Source organism: Ambystoma mexicanum, chromosome 9, assembly GCF_040938575.1.
Source record: "Ambystoma mexicanum isolate Mex_15411 chromosome 9, UKY_AmexF1_1, whole genome shotgun sequence".
NCBI classification, from domain to species: Eukaryota; Metazoa; Chordata; class Amphibia; order Caudata; family Ambystomatidae; genus Ambystoma; species Ambystoma mexicanum.
Window position 1 is genome coordinate 706,572,044 of NC_090931.1, and position 25,917 is coordinate 706,597,960.

Below are 25,917 nucleotides of genomic sequence, written 5' to 3' on the forward strand. Positions count from 1 at the left end.
TTCGTTTCAAACAGACCCTCCCAAGTGCAAATGGGTCCTTTTCTCTCCTCCACCACACTCTACCTGTGGCATCCCTCAGGGATCTATTCTATCACCATGGCTCTTCAACATCTACCTGGCCCCCCTGGTCCACCTTATCTCTGCTCTCACCCCTCATTTCCAGTGTTATGCAGATGTCACACAGCTCTCATTCAGGCTGCCATCCGCTACCCCTTCCCTCATACCTGACTGCCTTACTGCTATTCAGGCATGGTGCTCTGCCAATGATCTCTGCCTTAACACGAGTAAGGCAGATTTCCTACTCATGGGACCCCTGCTCATTGTTCCCCCCTCTCTCTGGCCAGACTTCCTGGTTCCCATTCTCTCACCCACCTGTGAGGCAAAACACATTAGGATCATCCTTGACTCCTCTCTCTCTTTCTCTCCACATATCACAGACCTCGCCAAGAAGTGCAACTTCCAGCTCCACCTTCTCAGGGGCATTCTACCCAGAAGCTCAACGTTCTAGAGTACTGGTTCTGTCTAGGCTAGACTACTGAAACCCTCTCTTCCTCAATCTTCCTCTTTCTTCCCTTCACCCCTCCTCCCTCCAACTAATCCAGAAAAGGACTGCAAGACTTATCCTTGGCCTCAAGCCCAGGGATCACATCTCTTCAGCCCTAAAATCTCTCCACCGACTCCCAGTGACTGCAAGGATCAAATTCAAGACCCTCTGCATCATCCACAGGGCTTTCTGGGGCCTGGGACTGCTTTAAATCCAGCTTTCCCTCAATACATAACTACTAGCCAGAGTCCTTTGATCCTCTGACTCCAACTCTCTGCAGGTCAAATGTTTCTCCAAGCAGAGAGTGTGAGGTAGAGAATTTCCTCGGCTGGCTCCTCCCTCTGGAACAGCCTCCCGTGCCCCCTCCAACTTGAGTCCGATGTTCTAAATTTCTGGAAACTTCTCAAGACTTTCCTGTTCTCCTCTTCTTTCCTTCAACCCCCTCTCCCATGCTAACTCTCCCTCTGCCGCTGCGACTTGGGACTGGTCCCTTCAGAGTCATACAGGGGCCAGACCAACCCCCACCAGTCCCGCCTGCAATTTTTGCCAGCACCTGCCCTTGTGCTCCCTTTCCAGGACTAGCCCAACTTGGTCCTGCCTGCCCACCACACTGAGCCTCTTTCCCCCCTTTTCCCCCCTTTTCCCCTGGCACTTGCAAGCTTGACCCACCCAGCACTTCCCTTCCCCCTTCACTGGATTCTCCCCACACCTGCACTTCTCCCTCTATCCCTACCCCCAAGCACTTACCACCTTCTCAAGCACTTGCAAGGTAGGATTGTCACAAGGCCAATGTAACTGTAATTTTACTACGTTCATGATTCCCGTGTAACCCCCCACCCCCTCCATCTTGTTTTGTGACACCTGGAAATACTTGTGTGTGGGCGCCACACAAATGTACAATAAATACATAAATAAATCCATAGTGTGAGAATTCTTCATGCAGAAATTCCCTTCCATTTCAATTACACTTCAGTGTAGAGGAGAGTGCAAACACTCTATTAGTACCTGGTCTGTCCTTAATACACTCTCATCATATATAAGAATACAGAAATCATATTTTATTTTCATATTTGAAGTATTCACTACTGCTAATCAATGTTCTAGTACTCTTCAAAGAGCTGTTATAAAATACCTTCCTTTTAAGGAATGGGGTTTATGAGCAACCGTCTCATCTCAACCATCAGATCTCCTTATACGCTTGGTCTGTGCAGTATGTTCACTTGCATCAGTAGTCTGCTGTTTCCCACCACCTTCTTCGTGATATTACTCCAATCATGATGGTCAGATCACAATTTCTAAGACATCTGGCCTGGCTCACGGAGTCGCATTTGTGGTGAAGTCTGTGCTCTTGCACACTTATTCCTGTAATCATTGATCGCTCACTGAATTATATTTTGCCATGTGCCATAAATATAATACGCTCTCTTCACTTCCTAAATATCTGCATTCATATTTGGATCGAGCAATGTATTGTGAATATTAGTGTTTCTGGGATATTTACTTACTTTTGACTTGTTTTAAGTTACAGTTAAAGATTGAAAGGGAAATTAACGGACACGATTCTCAGTGAACCTAAAAACAAGAGACAAAAAATACAGGGGCGACAAAATGAAGTAATAGAATATTCTGAAGAAATTCAGCTGCTATAATATACATGTTTGGTATGTGGCTCCAGTTTAACTTTCTTGTGTTAGAAAGTGAAAGAACCTTAAAATTGATTATTTTTCTGTTGTATACTGATTTTATATTTAATGTTGTGGAAACTAAAGGGCACTGGAAAGTGTCCACCCCTCCATAACCATCTTGTTTCAAACAATATTCATACTTACTTGCCTAACCCTAAATTAACGACCTACATATTCATTAGTATATGATCAGATAGTTGCAGCAATCTCTTATTTATACAAAGAGGCATATTGACACTTAAGAAGTCAAAAACACATCTTAGTGAGTAATGCTTTATTAATAAGCTCTTAATAAGTTACATTGGAATCATTTTGGGGACTTTAGATATAATCTACACGGTGTGCAGTCATAATGTCGACATCAATAATGTCGACAGTCAAAATGTCGACAAATTAATGTCGAAAAACAATAATGTCGACAAACAAAAATGTCGACATTATTCGATATTTTTTCGACATTAATTTAGTGTATGCATAAATAAATAAATAAATATATATATGATGTGTTGAGTATGAGGGGTGGTTGGGGGGGTGTGGGGGGGTGGCAGGGGGGTGTTGGGTGAGGGGGGGTTGGGGGGGGGGACCCCCCCATAGTAAATACAATTTTTATTTATTTAATTATTGAATAAATAAATAAATAAATAATTGGTATGTGTTGAGTATGAGGGGTGAAAGGGTGGTTGGGGGGGTGTGGGGGGGCGGCAGGGGGGTGTTGGGTGAGGGGGGGTTGGGGGGGGGACCCCCCCATAGTAAATACAATTTTTATTTATTTAATTATTAAATAAATAAATAAATAAATAAATAAATAATTGGTATGTGTTGAGTATGAGGGGTGAAAGGGTGGTTGGGGGGTGTGGGGGGGGGGGGTGGCAGGGGGGTGTTGGGTGAGGTGTTGATAGTTTTAAGGGTTTATAGTCATAATGTCAAAAAAAAAAATGTCGACATTTTTTTTTCGACATTATGACTTTTTACATTAAAAGTATAGAATGTCGACATTATTATTTTCGACATTATTTTTTCGACATTTTTGTCTGTCGACATTTTTTTGTCGACATTATGACTATAAACCAATCTACACGTCTGAAGGAGCCAATCCTGGGGCTCATGGCTCCCCAGTCGCTGTATCTCCTGTACTCTCCGGGTCTCAGGTAGTATTGGCGTCCTCTGTAGTTGGGCTCTTCATAGAAGATCCAGTGGCCGTCCTGAACATTGCAGGAGTGGATGTCATTGAAGTGGAACCTGTCGTAAACATTGGGGCAGTCATCAGTGAAGTCCATCATCTGGCCCCCAAAGTCACCTCTCTCGTACAGCCTGATTCTGAAGGAGCCGCGATGCTATGAAAGGAAACATAATAAGTAAATATAATTTTAAAGCTTTTGACAGGTTTCAGAAAGAAAATAAGGAGACCACTTGCTTTCAAATACATCATTTAGTTGTGTTCACGCAGTCCATTCATGAAAGTAATTTGGGTAAAGACCAGAAGATCTGACATCTAAGGACCTCATTAGTTATGTTTCTTGGTCCAAATGTCTTTTTGTGCCAGATATTGAGGGCTTTTTATTGATGATATTCTGGAAGAGGATTATATCACACTGCATGTGCTGATGCACTTAACATGTTGTCATTTTGCCAGCTGCAGGAATTTCTCATTTGTGTAGTGCTTAGTTCCATTTAAATGGTCTGCCAAACCCAACCTGCAGTTCATTTCCGATAAGAGGGAGGAACATTGTCTCTACCACTACTGATCCAAAACAGGGGTGTTGAAATTGGGTGGCGATGAAGAAAAAAATCTCTTCACAAGGCCATATATACTGATCTCAACCCCAGCTCTGGTGCAAATGTTTAAGAATATTGGCATATTCTTTGATTCATATCTGACCTCCACCCCATGAAGAAAATAAGGAAGGCAAAAGCACCTATTCCAAGCTTTCAATGCTCTAAAAACTACGCCCACTCCTAAAAACATACCACCAGTTCAAACTGAGTCATGCCTGCCTAGACTACTGCTACCTCATATAGAAGAGGGTAAGAGCATGCTAAATTTGCACTAAAGATACTAATCTAGCTCCTGGAGCTCAGAATTGATATTAATCCAAAGTAACCTGCAATATGCATAAGATGCTCTCGAGCAAGTGGTGGGGATGTCTTCAGAACCACACTCATCACTACCCAAGCAAACATAAGTGGCAAAGCGTAGGCCCAGTCTCTTCAAGAACATGGCCTCAGGATCTTGAATTCCCCTGAGCATCTTAAATCCTTGACAGTTTTCTTAAAAGTGGAATTATTCAAGCTTGACTGGAAGTGCTAATACAGGATTTCTATGCACTGACATAGGAATTCCAGAATGGGGACGCCATCCATTGTTTGATCCAGACATGATCCAAATTTAAATCTCTCAATCATAGTAATTTCACAACACCTTTAACACATCCATGCTGAACAAACACTGCAACCATCTGGCCCCCTGGCCTATGAACAGTGTTCCTTGATTGTTTGCTTGTCAGTGTAAACGTGTCCTAAAGAGTTTAAAAAGTGATAATAGTATGAAGATATTGTCAGAAATGAAAACGGTCTTGCAAGAGATTGTGCCACTAATTGAATTGTACAGCATGTTACCTATGGACAACCAACAACCTTTGTGGGTCGGCACTACACTATACGAATATTTACGAATGCTGAGGGTTATTGAATTAGATATCAAAGTAAAGTTGACACAAGTCCGATAAGAAGTAGTGACTACATTTAAGTTATCTTTGGCCAGATATGATCGACAAAACAAGTGATTCTAGTAGCAAGCAATATAAGTTTCAATAACGATGTATTTTTGGTAGTTGACAGTTTTTTAAATTGCATTTTTCCTGGCTTAAATAAATGTTAACACCAGCCACTTAAATTTCTACAGTTTTGCCGTAATCGTGAAAAACGCACTCGCGAATTTTGCCGCGATTTGCAAATTTCTCCACATGTGAAAACAGAAGCTTCTTGCTTTCATTTGCCAAAAATTTGTTTAACCTGCTAGTTACACCCTATGACATTGCTAAAGTAAGCCTGCAACTAATTTAAACCAACTAATCCACAACCTGAACCTCTAGAGGGAATTAAAAGCAATTTAGCATATTTTTCACTTAATTGCCAGCACATATAAAAGCATTTTGCCTGTGTTTTAAACTTCTGTAGTCTAAGTTGCTGGGGTGAACTGAATTACGTTTGAATTGCATTTCTGAGAACTGTGTGTCATCCTTCCATTTCCTTGCATTGCATAAAAGGGGGGGGTGAATTGTCCAAGGAAGTGATTACATTGTCTTTTGCTGAAATCATATCAAGTTATTTTCTGTACTGCATTTCATTCCACATTGCATCCATTTGAAACCATAAAAGTATTGTTGCTATCTTATCCATCCTATAACCACTCATCATTGATTATAAAGAAGTGTGCTAGTGCCAGACTATCCATTATTGATTACTGATCAGATTAAGTGTGATATTCAATTATTAATTTATCATAAAGTGTGATATATATCTCTATTGTTTAAATTATCAATTAAACCTTTTAACTTGCAAAACAGAACTACTTCTTGGCTCAGTGGGGTCAGGGGGATTCTGAGAGAGGGGTGTTATATAGGGGTAGTCATCCAGAACGCATGAACTGGACATAAAGAGATATCAATAAGGGTTTTCATTCAGTATTATAGACTAGGCGTTGACTTAGCTGTAGTGTTGAATTGAATCCTCTTACACCCTAATACAATGGTATATTTCCACCACGAAAGTCCAAGATATGTGAATAGATTCCTTGAAAATAAAAACCAGCATAGGGGACAATTCCCACCAAATCAAAGACAAAATATGAATTATGTCCCTCTCCACCACCAGCAGTCGACCATGGTCAAAGGATGGTCACTCTGCGTTCTCCACCTCCTGTGTCACATGAATGCAGAGATAATACAAATAGAAATAAATCTCCTGAGAGGTACCAGAAAAGGCCTAACAAGGGTGAGTTTAATCACTACCGGCCTAGGCCACAAAGAGAGGAATTCCAAGACCTGTAGAGGTTTCAATGCCTAGAGGCCCAAGTCAAAATGTTGTCTGAACAGATAGGAAAGTTATGTGCAGTTCGAAAGCAACAGACAAGTGAAGGTGCAGAATGTCATAGGAGTCATCTTGTGCGTTCGGACAATAAGTGACCAGTTAATAATCTATACACTAATGGAAACACAAATGCTTATGAATCACCTTTGAATAACAGTTCTGAATTGTTTAATGATTTAAAAATAATAAAACCAACAAATGAAAGTGGGACAGAGAATTTTAACACACACAAAAAATGAGTGTGGTTCAATTTAGAATTGAACCAGATAATCCAGGTGTGTGAAAATGAAGAACACAACCGGAAAATGAACAAGAAAAACCCAAAGAACAGAGAAACAGATTTAAAAAGAGTATACAATGTGAAAATAAAACACAAGGCGGTGAGTTAGAATCAACAGATAGATTATCCTAACTTGATAGTCAGAATACTGGTGATACCTATACAGAGGAAACAGCAGCTCAAAAGGAGGGTGCAGGTCAGTCATCTGAGGAGTATTTTGAACCACAGATAATCCAAGGGACATAAATGGCAAGCTCCATGCAAAACACAGATACGTGTCATGCGTCAAAAGTTGACAGACTTGTGAAAATACTGAGTCAAAAGGTTGCACTGTAGAAATAACTGGCGAGAACCCAGACAATGAGAAAAGTGCAATAAGAAATTGGGGTGTCAACACTAGTGGTCCCAAGTCAGAGGGGCAGTCAGTTGCTACACTTCATATGTGTTCTGAGCCCAAGAGAATAGACAAAGAAATTAAAAATGAAGTGGTCAAAAGGGAGGGTAAGATGTCATTTCATGTGCCTATTTACCTAGCAAAGAGTAAAAAGGAGCTAAGGTAAGTCCTGAAATAAGCAAATCTGCACACTTTTTATGCGTGCTAGAGGAGGTTGAAGATAGGTTCTATGCTCCTATTACTTTTGAAGAAAAATGTAATACATTCACAATGATTGATACAGGTGCCCAAGCAACAATAATGTCAAAAGAACTAGTGAAAAGTGTCAATGAAGGGAAATCCCCACAAAATCATATAAAGGTGAGGCAAAAGAAAGGCCCTGTGCACAATTTCAATGGGTAAGAAATACCTATCAAAGGTGTCACTGAGGTTGACATAAAGATACGGAAGCATCGGATGAGACAGGAAGTGTTGATCACATACATTAATTAAATACCCTTTCTCATGGGGACGAATTGCCTGAAGAAGTTGTCATTCCTCACATTGATGCGGTGAATGGATTATTGTGGTCCAAGCCATTGAGACCCTAGAAAATAATGACACAAAGCAACAGAGTAAAAGAATACCACACCGTTGCTAAATCAGAAAGTGCACTGGAAGTATATCTTCAGAATGGCTGTGTGCCCAGTGTCACTGTCAAACTCATGTGTCAGGAGTAAATGCGAGGAGCTTCCCTCAAGTAGTTTAGTGTACAAAGATGTACACATACCATTACTCATACTTATACAGGTACTATCATGGCCCAGGGCTCTCAGCACATCATCCGCCTTCTTGACAGGCATCTTCCTTCTCTCCAACTTCCCTCCCTCTCCTATGTATGTTTATGTATGTATGTATAAAGCGCCGCAGCCCGTGGGCATCATGGCGCTAACAAAGAGACGTAGAACAACATAAGATGATAGGACAAGCGGGACATATCGGTCAGGTAACTGGTCGGAGGTGGGTTGGAGTGGTTACTTAAACAGAACCATTTTCGGGTTTTTTCTGAATATCAGATAGTTGGGCTCAAGTCGAAGATCGAGTGGGAGGCTGTTCCATTTAGTCATGGCTAGACTGGGGAAGGCTCGGCCCAAGCCATTGGATTTGTTTGCTTGTCCAGTTTGGATCAACCCTTTGTTTCCTGATCCTAATGTTCAGTTGGGTATGTAAGGTCTAATTTGTTTTTTGAGATAGTCGGGGGCGGAACAATAGAGACAGTGGTGAACAAGAGACATAGACTTGAAAGAGATACAATCCTCAATGGAGAGCCAGTGGAAAGCTTTTCTTTCGTCCGAGATGTGATCTCTATTGGATTTGCCAGTGATTGTTCTTATTGCATTATTTTGGATGACTTGGCATTGCTTGAGGCATTTCTTGGTGGCACCTAGCATTAGGGAGTTTTCATAATCTAGTCTGGATAATATGATGGCTCTAGCAATATTGGAGCTGTTTTGTTGACTCAGGTGGGGGGTTTATTTGTTTTAGCAGTCTTTGATGGTATTGACATGTCTTTTTAAGATATGCCACCTGTGCTTCTGCTCCCAGTGAGGCCTGCAGGTATACGCCTAGAGTCTTCACTTTTTCTGAGACCACTACTGGTGAGTCTTTAATGTAAAAGGTTGCATAAGCTGGATTTAGTTTTGCTCTTGCTTGTGGGGATCCGAAAACTATAAGTTCAGTTTTACCTCCATTGAGGCACATCCAATTGGATTTCATCCAGGCCTCAATGGAGTTGTAGACTGAATTGAGCCTTTCATTGTCCGTGGTGTGGCAGCCAGTTAGTTCTAATACCAATTGCGTATCATCTGCGAAGTTCGTGAAGAATATGCCCAGGTTGGTCAGAAGGGTGCAGAGACAACGCATATGGATGTTAAATAGCAGCGGTGAAAAACTGGCTCCTTGAGGGACTCTGCAGTCTGCCTGCTGTGAGGCCGATGAGTGGTCACCCCATTGGACCCTGGAGGTCCTATTTTCCAGGAAGGAAGCTATCCATTCAATGGCATCCGGGGAACAGTTGCCTAACTTCTCTAGGGCTTCTCGGAGCTTCTGGTGATCTAGCAGATCAAAAGCTGCCGAGAGGTCCAGCATGATTAGTTGTCCTGATTTGCCTTTTTCCATTACTCCCAGCATTTTGATCTGGAGGTCCTGTAGGGCTGATTCTGTGCTATGGGCCTCTCTGAAACCAGACTGTTGGTTGCCTAGTAAATTGTTCTGATCAATATATTTTTGCAACTGGCCTGTTGTAACCTTATCTAGAATCTTGAGGAGAAAGTTGCAATTCGTAATGGGCCGAAGAATGACTGGGTCCCGTTGGTCTAAGCCATTTCTTTTTTACAAGTGGTGTCACTGTTACTGTTTTGATGGATGTGGGTACCTTGCGGTCTCTAAAGGAGGAGTTAACCATTCTGCACAGAAATGGGCCAAAAAACTCGGGATTGTCGAGAATCATTTTGGGAGGAATAAAGTTTTCAATACAGAGGTGCACTTGGTGGATGCAAGGACTTTGGTTATTTCTTTTACTGTGGTTTGAGTGAATTGGAACTTGCTCAGTTCTGAGTGAGTAGTCTTGGTTTCGTGGTTGGGTTGAAATGAAGATAGGTTGGATGTGGAACATGTTTGGATTTTCTCTCGAAACCAAGACGACTTTGTTATGAAACGCTGTTTGTACCATTTCACAGTCTCCTTGTGACGGCTGGAATGGAGGAGATAAGGTGGCAGGTTTGTCAACTGATTTGAGGATTTGGAAAAGTTTACTTTTGAGTTGGCTACTGAGTTGATTTGGTCATTGTAGTAGCTTTTTTTGCTAACGTCAGTTTTTCTCTGTATGTCTGATCTAGCAATTTTTTTTGTTCCTAGCTGAAGGGTCCTTAGACCATTTCCTTTCGGCTTTTCTCTTTGCCTTTTTCAAGCCATTGGTTTCAGTATTGAACCAACGCTGATGGTTTTCATTGGGCCTTACTAGTTTTAGTTTGAGGGGGCGTATTGGTTGAGAATTCTTGTGAAATTATCATTGTAGGTGGCTATCAGTTTTTCACATCAATCTTCTTTCTTTGTGATAGTCAGTATGTGAGCGATGCCTTGCTCAAGATGGACTGGCGTAATTTACTGCCACCCCTCCTTCCCTCATTCCCCCTCTCTCCACGCTCCAGTGTTGGCCCCCCATCCCTTTTCCCCACTCACAAATCTTATAAAGGGGGCAACAAGCTTCACTTAGCCACCCTCAATTTTTGCTCCGCTATCAAACATTGTTCCGACATCTGTCACCTCCTTGAAGACCTTGACCTTGATGTCCTTGCTCTCACTGAGATATGGTTAAAGGCCAGCTCCATCACTGCTTTTGACACTATTCTCCCAGAGGGCTACCCAATCCATCCCAACCCCAGGACCTCTCGGGCTGGTGGTGGAGTGGCTCTGATCTTCCTTGAGTGGGTTCCTGCCTCCATCATGCCCACTCATACCTACGCCTCCTTTGAAAGCCTAGTCTGCAGGCTGTCTGTCTCACCTACTTTCTCTTTTACTCTCGATACCATCTACAGACCCCCCTGGACCGTCCTCACTTTCCCTCTCAGAATGTGCCAAAAAGTCCTCATCCCTTCTTGCCTCCTCCCCCAAACCTATCTTCCTTGGGGACATCAATCTTAACCCTCTCAGTGGGGTCACTGTTCTCTTACACAACCTTTGCAACACTCTTTCCCTCTCTATCCTTCCTTCTGGCCCAACCCACTCAGCCAGACACACCCTTGATGCTCTCATCTCAACAGACATCCCTCTCTTTAACCCTCTTACCATCCCTCTCTCCTGGTCTGACCACTCTCTCCTCTCTTCCCACCTTGACCTTCCCTGTCCCCTGATGCCTCTGCCTGCAGTGCCATTCTTCTTCTCCGTCATTCAACTGATGAAGCGTGTGACAGTCGCTGCATTTGCCTCTTCCTTCATCCCTCCTCTGCCCACTTAATTAGACTCTCCCTCGGGCTCTGTTCTTGCGAAACTCCATCTCTCTATCTCCAACACCCTGGACATCCTTGCCCCCATCATGAGGATCCGCATGAAGCCTGCATCCAAATGCAACTCTCGGCATTGAAATGCAAGTGCAAATCTGCAGAGTGGAAGTGGGAGGCATCTAGCTCATCCTCTGAAAAACTGGCCTGCTGCCTACCCCAAAGGCATTACTGTCTCTCCATCTATTCCAAGAAGAGGGCTCATGTCCAAGCGTGTATCTCTGGAGCCGCCAACAACATGGCTGAACTCTTTAAAATCTTCAAGGAACTTGCCAATCCTACCGCACTCTTCTCTTACCCTCTCCCACCCCATCCCTCTACTCTGCATTGGCCAGCCACTTCTACTCAAAAACTTTGGACATCCTGACCTCTCTGTCATCTGCTCCCCTCCATCCCCTCACTCCCTCTCTCGCCTCCCTTTGCCACCTTTTCCTCCATACTCTCCTCTTTCTCTCCCATTGCGCCATATGGGAGCTCTAGAGTCGTCCACTATATGAAAGTCTCCTCTAAACAGGGGCTTCCCTGCTCCTCCAGAACTATCAAGGACAACATTACCTCTCTCGCTCCAGCCTTGCCTGACCTCTGCAACCACTCATTTGCCACTGGTTCTTTCCCCCAACCCCTCAAGCACTCTCTTGTTTACCCTCTCCCAAAAAATCTGTCTGCTGACCCCTCTTGCCCGGCGAACTATCGCCCTACCTGACCCTCTGCACCGAAATGGCCAGCTGCCTCCACAACCACCAGTCTGGTTTTAGGATTGCCAGAGGCACACAAACTGCGCTACTGAACGCCCATGAAGACCTACTCTCCAGCTTTGATTCCAACTCTCCCTCCGTTCTGATCCTCCTCGATCTCTCTTCTGCCTTTGACACAGTTAACCACTCCCTCATAAACCATCTCCATAGTACTCTAGGCATCATGGACAGGGCACTGGCATGGATTGCCTCCTTCGTTTCAAACAGACCCTCCCAAGTGCAAATGGGTCCTTTTCTCTCCTCCACCACACTCTACCTGTGGCATCCCTCAGGGATCTATTCTATCACCATGGCTCTTCAACATCTACCTGGCCCCCCTGGTCCACCTTATCTCTGCTCTCACCCCTCATTTCCAGTGTTATGCAGATGTCACACAGCTCTCATTCAGGCTGCCATCCGCTACCCCTTCCCTCATACCTGACTGCCTTACTGCTATTCAGGCATGGTGCTCTGCCAATGATCTCTGCCTTAACACGAGTAAGGCAGATTTCCTACTCATGGGACCCCTGCTCATTGTTCCCCCCTCTCTCTGGCCAGACTTCCTGGTTCCCATTCTCTCACCCACCTGTGAGGCAAAACACATTAGGATCATCCTTGACTCCTCTCTCTCTTTCTCTCCACATATCACAGACCTCGCCAAGAAGTGCAACTTCCAGCTCCACCTTCTCAGGGGCATTCTACCCAGAAGCTCAACGTTCTAGAGTACTGGTTCTGTCTAGGCTAGACTACTGAAACCCTCTCTTCCTCAATCTTCCTCTTTCTTCCCTTCACCCCTCCTCCCTCCAACTAATCCAGAAAAGGACTGCAAGACTTATCCTTGGCCTCAAGCCCAGGGATCACATCTCTTCAGCCCTAAAATCTCTCCACCGACTCCCAGTGACTGCAAGGATCAAATTCAAGACCCTCTGCATCATCCACAGGGCTTTCTGGGGCCTGGGACTGCTTTAAATCCAGCTTTCCCTCAATACATAACTACTAGCCAGAGTCCTTTGATCCTCTGACTCCAACTCTCTGCAGGTCAAATGTTTCTCCAAGCAGAGAGTGTGAGGTAGAGAATTTCCTCGGCTGGCTCCTCCCTCTGGAACAGCCTCCCGTGCCCCCTCCAACTTGAGTCCGATGTTCTAAATTTCTGGAAACTTCTCAAGACTTTCCTGTTCTCCTCTTCTTTCCTTCAACCCCCTCTCCCATGCTAACTCTCCCTCTGCCGCTGCGACTTGGGACTGGTCCCTTCAGAGTCATACAGGGGCCAGACCAACCCCCACCAGTCCCGCCTGCAATTTTTGCCAGCACTTGCCCTTGTGCTCCCTTTCCAGGACTAGCCCAACTTGGTCCTGCCTGCCCACCACACTGAGCCTCTTTCCCCCCTTTTCCCCCCTTTTCCCCTGGCACTTGCAAGCTTGACCCACCCAGCACTTCCCTTCCCCCTTCACTGGATTCTCCCCACACCTGCACTTCTCCCTCTATCCCTACCCCCAAGCACTTACCACCTTCTCAAGCACTTGCAAGGTAGGATTGTCACAAGGCCAATGTAACTGTAATTTTACTACGTTCATGATTCCCGTGTAACCCCCCACCCCCTCCATCTTGTTTTGTGACACCTGGAAATACTTGTGTGTGGGCGCCACACAAATGTACAATAAATACATAAATAAATCCATAGTGTGAGAATTCTTCATGCAGAAATTCCCTTCCATTTCAATTACACTTCAGTGTAGAGGAGAGTGCAAACACTCTATTAGTACCTGGTCTGTCCTTAATACACTCTCATCATATATAAGAATACAGAAATCATATTTTATTTTCATATTTGAAGTATTCACTACTGCTAATCAATGTTCTAGTACTCTTCAAAGAGCTGTTATAAAATACCTTCCTTTTAAGGAATGGGGTTTATGAGCAACCGTCTCATCTCAACCATCAGATCTCCTTATACGCTTGGTCTGTGCAGTATGTTCACTTGCATCAGTAGTCTGCTGTTTCCCACCACCTTCTTCGTGATATTACTCCAATCATGATGGTCAGATCACAATTTCTAAGACATCTGGCCTGGCTCACGGAGTCGCATTTGTGGTGAAGTCTGTGCTCTTGCACACTTATTCCTGTAATCATTGATCGCTCACTGAATTATATTTTGCCATGTGCCATAAATATAATACGCTCTCTTCACTTCCTAAATATCTGCATTCATATTTGGATCGAGCAATGTATTGTGAATATTAGTGTTTCTGGGATATTTACTTACTTTTGACTTGTTTTAAGTTACAGTTAAAGATTGAAAGGGAAATTAACGGACACGATTCTCAGTGAACCTAAAAACAAGAGACAAAAAATACAGGGGCGACAAAATGAAGTAATAGAATATTCTGAAGAAATTCAGCTGCTATAATATACATGTTTGGTATGTGGCTCCAGTTTAACTTTCTTGTGTTAGAAAGTGAAAGAACCTTAAAATTGATTATTTTTCTGTTGTATACTGATTTTATATTTAATGTTGTGGAAACTAAAGGGCACTGGAAAGTGTCCACCCCTCCATAACCATCTTGTTTCAAACAATATTCATACTTACTTGCCTAACCCTAAATTAACGACCTACATATTCATTAGTATATGATCAGATAGTTGCAGCAATCTCTTATTTATACAAAGAGGCATATTGACACTTAAGAAGTCAAAAACACATCTTAGTGAGTAATGCTTTATTAATAAGCTCTTAATAAGTTACATTGGAATCATTTTGGGGACTTTAGATATAATCTACACGTCTGAAGGAGCCAATCCTGGGGCTCATGGCTCCCCAGTCGCTGTATCTCCTGTACTCTCCGGGTCTCAGGTAGTATTGGCGTCCTCTGTAGTTGGGCTCTTCATAGAAGATCCAGTGGCCGTCCTGAACATTGCAGGAGTGGATGTCATTGAAGTGGAACCTGTCGTAAACATTGGGGCAGTCATCAGTGAAGTCCATCATCTGGCCCCCAAAGTCACCTCTCTCGTACAGCCTGATTCTGAAGGAGCCGCGATGCTATGAAAGGAAACATAATAAGTAAATATAATTTTAAAGCTTTTGACAGGTTTCAGAAAGAAAATAAGGAGACCACTTGCTTTCAAATACATCATTTAGTTGTGTTCACGCAGTCCATTCATGCAAGTAATTTGGGTAAAGACCAGAAGATCTGACATCTAAGGACCTCATTAGTTATGTTTCTTGGTCCAAATGTCTTTTTGTGCCAGATATTGAGGGCTTTTTATTGATGATATTCTGGAAGAGGATTATATCACACTGCATGTGCTGATGCACTTAACATGTTGTCATTTTGCCAGCTGCAGGAATTTCTCATTTGTGTAGTGCTTAGTTCCATTTAAATGGTCTGCCAAACCCAACCTGCAGTTCATTTCCGATAAGAGGGAGGAACATTGTCTCTACCACTACTGATCCAAAACAGGGGTGTTGAAATTGGGTGGCGATGAAGAAAAAAATCTCTTCACAAGGCCATATATACTGATCTCAACCCCAGCTCTGGTGCAAATGTTTAAGAATATTGGCATATTCTTTGATTCATATCTGACCTCCACCCCATGAAGAAAATAAGGAAGGCAAAAGCACCTATTCCAAGCTTTCAATGCTCTAAAAACTACGCCCACTCCTAAAAACATACCACCAGTTCAAACTGAGTCATGCATGCCTAGACTACTGCTACCTCATATAGAAGAGGGTAAGAGCATGTTAAATTTGCACTAAAGATACTAATCTAGCTCCTGGAGCTCAGAATTGATATTAATCCAAAGTAACCTGCAATATGCATAAGATGCTCTCGAGCAAGTGGTGGGGATGTCTTCAGAACCACACTCATCACTACCCAAGCAAACATAAGTGGCAAAGCGTAGGCCCAGTCTCTTCAAGAACATGGCCTCAGGATCTTGAATTCCCCTGAGCATCTTAAATCCTTGACAGTTTTCTTAAAAGTGGAATTATTCAAGCTTGACTGGAAGTGCTAATACAGGATTTCTATGCACTGACATAGGAATTCCAGAATGGGGACGCCATCCATTGTTTGATCCAGACATGATCCAAATTTAAATCTCTCAATCATAGTAATTTCACAACACCTTTAACACATCCATGCTGAACAAACACTGCAACCATCTGGCCCCCTGGCCTATGAACAGTGTTCCTTGATTGTTTGCTTGTCAGTGTAAACGTGTCCTAAAGAGTTTAAAAAGTGATAATAGTATGAAGATATTGTCAGAAATGAAAACGGTCTTGCAAGAGATTGTGCCACTAATTGAATTGTACAGCATGTTACCTATGGACAACCAACAACCTTTGTGGGTCGGCACTACACTATACGAATATTTACGAATGCTGAGGGTTATTGAATTAGATATCAAAGTAAAGTTGACACAAGTCCGATAAGAAGTAGTGACTACATTTAAGTTATCTTTGGCCAGATATGATCGACAAAACAAGTGATTCTAGTAGCAAGCAATATAAGTTTCAATAACGATGTATTTTTGGTAGTTGACAGTTTTTTAAATTGCATTTTTCCTGGCTTAAATAAATGTTAACACCAGCCACTTAAATTTCTACTTTCCTGAAGGTCATGTTTTACCTCCTGCCAAAGAATTTGAATGGGTCAAGAAAGTTCATCCACAATGGGAACCTGGATTGCATGTAGAGCTCTGAGTGAGTGTTTGGTGAGTCACTTCTCGTGCTGAAGATCTGAGTCATATTTTGTTTTTCTTGACTCTTACTTAGGTGTAAATAAAACCAAACCAAGAGATACTGTTCTATTCTATGTCAGAAAGGACTTATTATTTGGAGTACTTAGTGGTTCGGGAAGGAAACTCCTCTTTCATTGAAAGGAGCACTGTTCACTCTGTGGGGCATTTATTGCCCCCGTGAAAATGTGTACATAGAGCTGGAAGGATTATCAAATGTAGGCATTTGGGAGTTCAATTCAAAAGATTTAGTGAACAACGTTTTCAATGATCATACATAGAATTCTGGCACATATAGCGTCCTCTTGGCAGTCTGGGATTTCTAGTTCTTTTGTGTAAAGGAGGACAGCCCTATCAGTTGACTTATTTTTAGGATTGTGTTTTAGAGTCTACCAGATTGCTGAGAGAATCATAATGATCGGAAATAAACAAAGATTTGGATTAACCCATTGCTAGAACCAAAGAGTGGGTGGGACCAGAATGATATGCAAATGTTAATTTCTCCTCTGTGAAAGGTACAGTGATCTAAAACGTGGTTGTTGAGCCTCCAAAGTGGGCACCTTCCCAGATAACAGGTTGTTTGCCTGTGTTCTTTCTCGGTGGGTCTCCCAGACCCTATTTTTTAAAACCAAAAAGCTGTATCATTTTGTATTGATACAAAATGTGGATTGGGAACTTCAAACTATGTCTTGATTGTTTCATTGATGAATAGATAAGTCGGTGGGTGTGGCTGGCAAGCTCTGAGAAGAGTGACACACTTGTTTCTTGCACTGTACCTATCATTAGCGTTAAAACCAGCCATTTCAGCCAGAGAGAGTCTTAAAATGGCAACTGTCAGCTCCCCTAAGAAGGGCTCAATAGCAGGTTGGTAGGCCACAGAATTTGGTGGAGAATGTATATGAACAAATAGATCAAGCTTTAAAATACAAATCTTTAGGATCGTGGGGCTGCTATGGAGCAAAGAATTATTACCAAATACCGGATGTTAAAGAGATATCTATTAGCTTTTTATCCAGATGATACTATATTTTAACCATAAATCCATACTTTGGGGAACTTTTAGAGCGGGTGAATCCTATTGGGACATCTAAATAACTTCTTCATATTAGAGTTCAGTGCGGGCGTTTTAGAGCATTCTAGTCTGTCTACATCTTTTTCTGTGCACTATCGGGGTGTCCAGTAGATGTATGAGGTCACACTTACCTTAAAAGGGAACACACAAGTGAGAAGAATACAATCCCTTCTTCCACTTGAATGAAATCCCCCTGTCATCTAATTCTCTAGAGGCTAGAAATATTGCATTTTAAGGTCCCACCTCTGCAAGTCATGTCTTTTAGGCATTGGGAGCTTCTCCGATCCTGTCTTATTCCAACCTAACTAATGCACATCTATGAGTAGAGCGTCAGAGGCAAGCGGGGCTGGGCCAAGTGAGCATTCCTCTACATGTTGATAAAAACCATAAATTCAGGAAATGATGTTATAAAAATGAAATATGGCAAACTACCTCAGCATTTTTAAGATTATTTTTGCCAATTACAAGTACCCTTCTGGCTCTCTGCAAAGCTTATTAGCTTGCTATTTCTACACAGAACACAAACAATCAATGAAATGTGTGCAATGACAAATACTCGCAGCTGTCTTGTGGGGGTGGTGTAAGTGCAAAACACAATCCTCTGTCAGGGAGCACTGGCAGCTATGTTTTGATTGCTTACCTCTGGGATCATGCGGCAGGACCGGATGGAGTCGTCGTAACCCATCCACCGCTGGTAATCAGGGTACTCTCCCCTCCTCAGGTAGTATTGGTGGCCCATGTAGTTGGGGTGCTCATAGAGCATCCAGCAGCCATTGTGCACTCGGAGTGAGTTGCAGCGGCTGAAGTAGGACTTCAGGTCTGCACAGTCAGAGCTGCAGTCATAAGAGCGGCCGCCGAAATTCTGGTCCTCGTAGAAGGTGATCTACAAGAATATTTAGGATGGAAACAATATTTAGATTTGTTGCTTTACATTTAGTCCTGTTTTCTTAATCATGGTAGTCACAGTTACATGCAACTGATAGCAAGGTCTTAATCATACAGAAAATGTGTTGTTTTCTGCATCTGATTTTCTTTTGTGTTTTTAGGTTTTTATTGAAACTATACATATCCAACACATCCAGTTTAGCATCTTAAATATTACTGATCTGAGTTTTCTTTATTGAAATGTTGTAAATACAATAGAGTAGGTTTAGTTCAACATATTATAACTTCATGTGAGCACATCTTTGCTGAGAGAACACCATGTTTGCTATATGCAACATGTTCAATTTTGTGCATTCAAGTTAAGCGCTCCATGCATAAAATCAGGAAAAGCGCTCTTTACCATCATGCTCAAGCTGTGCTTAATTAGCCCAACATTTAAGGGAGTAATGAACATTTAGGAGGGTATTTCGCTGGCAGGTTCACATTGCTGACAGCTTCGCCCTGAATTTCACCAACAAATCAAATTGTATCTATAAAAATGTACTTATGATATCTAATCAAATCAGTTTATGAAATCTAATAAAATTCAGCTGTTATTAAGCAGATAAATTGGATAACAGTAGTGCTCCTACCTTTCCCATGTTGGCTGGTGGTAGTGGTTCCTTACTGCTCGCAGGCCCCTGCCCTTATATACCCCCGCTCACACTAAAACTGCACACTCAGCAGGCTCAGCTGTTCTGTCCATGAAAGAAAATGTGCGACTCGAATCATTCTTCATTGTGATGGTTCACGCCCTTTCTTTGTGCCCAGGATGCTTTTGCTTTTCTTTATATGGGAAAAGGTGAGGGGTCACCACATTGTTAGTAAAAACCAACACAACAGCCTGTTTTGTTACAAACTTTATGAAATATCAGTCGAAAAGCATTATTTTGGCTGCTGACTGAAGCGTTGGCACTGGCAGAAGACAATAGGGAACACAGTCAGACATGGGCCCAAATGACATTTATTTTAAAGATTTGTAATGGAGCCTTGCTAACTGTATTCAATCTATCTGGCATTCCAGTCATCACTTTCTTCAATTATGTTGTAACAGCATAAGAAAATATTATAGCTCACGTTTACCTGTTGGATTCTTTTTGAAAAAACTAGAAGACTGTTTAAATTGGAAATATGAATAAAAAATATACGAGCACTAATCACATTTGAACTTTGTTATATTACATCACTATTTCGAACATGGTTGCCTGCATAATGACGCATACCTAGATGTACAATCATACACACTAGTGGTGCTGGAACCTCTCAAAATGTAACTAGTGAGAAAATTAAGCTTTTCTGAGTATTCCCATGGGGTTTCTTGAAGGTCCAACCCCACTGCGTGGTTGGAAGCCCTCCGTCCAACTCAAAAGCCCGAAACTTCAGAGGGGATTTCGACCATGCAATCAGAGGCCTTCAGCTATTCTAAAAACAGTTTGAGTGTCTTTAAAAGGCAGATCTTGCTTCCTGCTTCTTTTGTGGATTTTGGTTGTCAAGTTAGGAGTGGACAGTACAGGCTCACAAAATGATAGTTGTGGGGGAGTTTTGGAGTGACTTTCATAGATTTTTGTGTTTTTCGAGGGGTTTATTAGTTGTTTGTGTTGTTTTGGGTATTTCTTGATCCCTGTTGTATCCCCTTGTGCCCAGGGTCGGACTGGGAGAAGAAATAGGCCTGAAAAACAAAGAAAATGTGGCCCACCCCTTTCCTCAAAAAAGTGGCCCACCTCTCGCCTCATGACCCTTGACCTCTGAGGACATCACCGGAAATGTCATTTGACCCCACCCCAAAGTGACATCCTGGGAAGTGATGAAACACGACCTTTCACCCCTTGACAAAACAGGAAGTGGCATCAAATAGTATTGTTCCTAAGTACACTAAATTACTGTGAATCCAAGCAGACGTCCAAGGCCAAATTATAATATGTTATTGTATAGCACTTACGCTTAAGATGTTTCTTATAGAACAAATAAACATGCAATATCACCCATCCCGTGTTGCTACTCATTTATTAACCTTAGAGGATGAAAGGCTTTTTGAAAAAAAGAAAATATATAAATATATTTTTTTAACATTTTTTTTTCTTCAAACCCGCCCAGGCCCACTCCGCAGGGACGATTTCGGCGCGAAATGTAGTGGGGCCAATCTGACCCTGCTTGTGTGTGTGTGTATGTGTTCTTTAGTCTCTTGTTCCAGTCTTCCCTTTTATCTTTACTTACTTTTAAAGAATACAAAACAAAGAAAAACGGTCCTCCAGTACATTTCCCTGTTTCCTTTGCACTAGCAAAAAAATTGTAAAAAATAAAAACGTTTTCTAACACCTTTCCTTTTCCTGTAATTGTAGTGAAGCCTTTGAGTTTGATGGCGCAGGAAAAAAGTGGAGGTAATTCGGTTCCCGCCACCTTTTTTGGCAGTAACGGAATTACCTCAATTTTTCCCGTACTGCCAAATTACAAGTTTTGGCAGAATTACCACCAGTGGAATTACCGAGTGGTAATTCTGCAGATTTTTTTAGCATTCTTTCCTCTGAAAATCAGTGGAACTATCACTCAGTAATTCTGCCTGTTGTAATTCTGTCAAAAATCCACAATTTAGTCCCATGGACTCCATAGCAAGCCCTGTCCACCTGGTGCCTTCCTGGTTGCCGCTCTGTTTCTCTACTTAAAGAGCCCTGCAGCATCTTTCCTTTGCAGATGGCGAGCAGGTGCAAGTGGATCTAGGTCACCTGGCCTAAGACCCGCCCACCTGGTGCCTTCCTGTTTGCTGCTCTTTTTCCCCACTTAGCAAGCCCCGCCCACCTGGTGCCTTCCTGGTTGCAGCTCTTTTTCCCTATTTTTCCCTTCAGCACTATCTAAAATCTCGTCAGGCCTAGTTCGATAGTCGCTTATTTTGTTTCTCCCCTCCCTTTCTGCACCCCTCTCCCTCACCTTTCGTTTTCTCAGGCTCTACCAGAAATGTCATCAGGCCTAGTAGGGTAGTCGCCTGTGTGTTTCCATGTCCTTCTCACTCTCCACCTCCCTTCCTTATCGATGTCTTAGCTCTTGCACTATCTGAAATGTCGTCAGTCCGAGTACGATAGTTCATTTCACATCCTTACTGTTCATGGCCTGTAAGAATGTAATTGTATTTTCCTTTGTTCCCCCCTTGCCTTGAACGCGCTTTGAAACACATTGTGTATAGGTGCTATATAAATAAACTATCATATCATATCATATCATAAATGGGGACTAACCCTGCCCTACCAACACTTGTAATCCTGTGTGTAAGCCCACACATTTTACCTGTGCTCAGGCACCTTCCCTACTTTTTGTGTGTTTAGAGAACACTTTCCCATTGTGTGAGTCTCGTGAGAATCCCTTTGTCTTTTGCACTACGTTTGTATTTTGTCCCTTGGCACCTTCGGCCCATTATGCTCCTTAGTCATATTTGTATTTTGCACGTTTGGACCTTAGGTTACATGCCCTTTTATTTGAAGGGAGTGCTGGGGAGAGAAGATGAGGAGCTGGACACCTTTCCCATGCCAGACGTTGAGGGAGTCAGCCAACACAGGGTGATAAAGCTCAATGAGGAGGGGCAGTAGGTGGCTGGATTGAAGTATGAGGTCATGGAGACAGTGGTTGAGATGGAAAGATACTGTTTTAGGAGACAGAGGTAGTTTTGAGTAGAGGTATATGGAGTATCAGTAAGGGATAGAAGAGCACAAGGAAGGGAGATACAGCATGAGGACAATGAAATGTAGCATGAAGAGAAGGGTGTGGCTACCAAACTAGAGGAGGAAGTAGTATAGGCAAAGTCATTCAAGTAGTACCAGCAGAAGGTAGACTAATACCATGAACTTGGATTTGGCGGCAGTGGGTAATACTGTAGGCTCAGCGGGGAGAGGTAGCCACATAGGTGTTAGGGGGTGAGCCTCAGAGGAGAGAGGAAGTGGTTTTGTGACAGGAGTCCAAAGAGCACCAAGTGGAGGAGTGAGACATGGTCCCCAAGAAAATGTCCCAGAAGGTGGAGACTGGGGCCACTCACCATTGCCTGCCCATGTGGAAGGACATGCTAGCCTCAGCCTTTCCTCAAGAGGATCAAGTCAGGTCAGAAGGAATGCTCGCACAAGACAACACTGCCCATCTGTTAATGGGTGACAGACTTCTTCAGCTTGTTAGAAGGTGTTATGTCAGAGGGAGGCAGGTAGAGTACGATGCATCCTCTGCCAGAAGACATTTCATTGGGCTAAGTCAAGTTAGAGTGCTTTTGGCAACTCCTCAAAGTGCAAGCTCTGTAGGCTGGGTCAGAATAATGTGTTCAAGGAGAGCATCTCACGTGCAACAGATGTCGCATAGTGCAACACCCACCCGCGGCAGTGTTGGTGGCTGAAAGACAATGTCCGATGACACGCCAGCTCACCGCTGGTCATGCTCTAACATGCAAAACAAAAGCCCCCTAACTCTGGGTCAGCCACATTTCTCCCCCACCAAACAATTACGGCCCAGTGCTGCCTCTCCCAGTGCCCCCATCGACTAGCAGGTTGACGATATTTGGACAGAATCGGCGAGACAGAATGAGGAATGCAGGCACATATTGCATGCCTTGCCTGTCATCTGTCTGTGTGTCTGTCTGTCTGTCTTTCTGTCTGAGGTAGTTGATGAGGTAGTGGAGGTTGCCATGGAAAAGCACATGTTCCTGCAAATCCCTACATTTTTCTAGATGACAGGTCAAGAGAGGAACTAAAAGGGGGGGACATGTGAAATGGGAGAGTGGCAAAGAAAGGCATAGTGGATCTGATAGCTGTTAGAGCCAAATAAATGCATAACCTCCAGTTTTTGAGCATGGTTGTAGTACTCGAAGAGGGGCTGCGTTGGCGAAGCCAAATATATTTAAAAAAGGGGGAACTCAATTCATGGTGCTCAATTCATGTGGCTGAAGCAGTCATGCACCCAAATGTTCTTCATATAGAAATCTGTTGTGTGGTCCTCCAAGCAATGGGCCTGGTGTTGCTACCCGCCACAGTCTTCAGTGATATGATAAAACTGTCCTTCCTTTTAATACATTAAATCTCTATGATGTGTGAGGTGTCTCCTGTGGTCTGGGACAATAGCCCCGGAAGTGCTACAACATGTTCACACTGCAAACTAGCCGGCGGGCAGCGTAGGCTTTCCATAGCAAATGAAACATGCATAGTTGGCCACACTGACTGCTTACCAAGCCACTACTGCTGTGGATTGTTATCAGAACCAGATTGGAGTGTGTTGAGAACCCAGGCATCAATCCTCTGGTCTGCAATCGGCCACTTAATTCTCCTGGAAACTCAGATGCACATTGCAAGCCAGACGGTGGGAGACATCTGTCCCACACCCTTACTTGTTTGTACTTTCTGAAAACGTGCCTTAGTAGCACCTGAACTAGTATCAAGAGTTGTGAAGGACAACTATGCACTGTCAAATTAGGTTATTTGCAGTGGTGGCATTTCACACTGGGGTGTTGATCTGACCTTTGCCTCTCATATTTTGTTCAAACAGGTTTTGTGAACATCTTTTGCATCCTTACAAAAGACTAACACATCCTCTTGCAAATGACAACCTACTTTACTTTCCTCATCCTATCAAACATGATATTTAAAATGACACCCTTGATTTTAAACTGTGGGCGAGAAAAAGGATTCCAACATCCACTCCAACATCTACTCTGCATTCCACTTCATACCGACAATGTTTGGACCCTATCAGAAGGTTGAGAGCAGGTTCATAGCCAGTTGCCCTGATTCTGCATCACCAACTGGTTCATATCCATGTATTGATTAGATAGTGGAAATTCAGCAAAGCCACTACTTTGCTGAGTGATGTAGTGATCAGCTAACCCACTGAGGGGCATCTTCAAATAATTCCATAAAAGAGCAAACATTGTCCAACATTTGCCACTGTGTCGATGTTAAGCATGCACTATCCAGTTGCAGGCTCTGGCTTTTGCAGTAGTCGGTCAAAGTGTTACAAATGCTACAGCATATGGAGGGTTGAATTCCAACAAGACGTTATAGTTTTCTAAATAGAAATAGTGCAGTAAAGGTATTGCCAACCTTACACCAAGGTTGTCATTGAATAAACACAACTTGTGTCTCTTTTGTGATATTTCATGACAAGCCTCAGCAATGGTGGATAGCACATTGAGGAGGAAATAAGTTATCTGTTTTTCCTGGGAATTGCAGGCAGAGATTGTGTTCCAAAAGGGACTGGGGAAATCTGTAAATCGGAAAATGTATATGGTCCAGTGGTGTAGGGCAGTCATCCAAATGTGCCCATTGCCTGCTGTTGTGGTTGGGGTGGCTGTCCTGTCCCCCTTACCCTTTCACAAGCAGGGGAATGATGCCACCTTATTTTAGCCCACTGGGAATAGTTGCCCAAATTGCTACGCAGCTTCACTGGCAACTCACTATGCTTGCTTATAAGGCATTCATTTTCACAGATAAAACAACTCCACACTCCTGATTTTTAGAGAAAGCTTAGATGGGCCATTACCGCTCCTCCTTCTTGGGGTCCACTTGGTATAATTTGCGGTGGATGTTGGGTGGCTGCTGTTGAATGTGATGTAGTTTTGAACAATTGCAAAGTTGAATTTGCAAACTTGAACTACACATGCATCAGTCCTCTAGACCATCCTTTGGAAAATATTGTACACTGGCACACCAAGAGTGTCTGAAATGTTCTTCCTGTGTACAGTGCTTGAATTTGACAATTATATGGGTTTGCTCTTGTCTGCACCCTCTTCTTCTCACTCTTGTTCTCGTTAGCTATCGCTGGAATCATCAAAGAAGAGGTGTGTTAGTCTTGATCTTGTATTAGAGGATGGATCATAATCTTTGTCATGTTCTTCATTATCATATGTTTCCATGGAAATCATAGAGGGAGAATTTTCAGGAATCACATTTCCTCCACATCAATGGATTTTTCATGTTGTTGCTGAGTTGTTGTCATATGTTCTTCCGCCTGCACCTAATTTTGTGATAGCTTAACTTCCTTCTCCTCTTCTTGCACTACATCCTCTAGCATGTGATGCGTGTGCAAGGGTGATGCATGCACAGCTACATTTCTTCCCATTGCAGCATATTGTTTTAATACAGATGCCCTTGTTCTTTGAACTGTGGCAACTGAATGAACGGCGTGGCCGGCTTTTAGATACACATATATTCTGGGTTTCTCAGCGCAAAAAGCTTCTGCTGAAGCAGGTGAACTTTTCCCAACAGATACATTCCTTTCAGACCCTTACCCCGACACTTACTCCATCCCCTACATGTTTGGTCACTGCAGTAGATTTAGACACATTAATTTAATTCACCACTTTCCATCAATAAATTCATGTGGGGTTCTCAATATTTGCCCTTCTCCACCACCTATCAAATGCAAGTGCGGTTTTCAGTGCTTTGACCTTCTCCTCCACCTACTAA

At 42.9% G+C, this 25,917-nt stretch overlaps 1 protein-coding gene across 1 annotated transcript; it reads right to left on the reverse strand.

Moving 5' to 3' along the window:
* Nucleotides 1-14,470: 14,470 nt before the first annotated feature.
* On the reverse strand, nucleotides 14,471-19,109 carry LOC138489696 (gamma-crystallin M2-like). Its single transcript, XM_069617342.1, has 3 exons — nucleotides 19,087-19,109; nucleotides 18,210-18,452; nucleotides 14,471-14,800 (listed from the first exon to the last, which is right to left on the reverse strand). The coding sequence occupies exons 1-3, from the start codon at nucleotides 19,093-19,095 to the stop codon at nucleotides 14,528-14,530; spliced, it is 525 nt and encodes a 174-aa protein (XP_069473443.1). The 5' UTR covers nucleotides 19,096-19,109; the 3' UTR covers nucleotides 14,471-14,527.
* Nucleotides 19,110-25,917: the final 6,808 nt, after the last annotated feature.

Excerpts from the sequence above, each read along its gene's own strand:
- LOC138489696 (XM_069617342.1), bottom strand. Across the intron at positions 14,801-18,209 it reads CCTGCCGCATGATCCCAGAG|CATCGCGGCTCCTTCAGAAT; the intron begins GTAAGCAATCAA and ends TTCCTTTCATAG.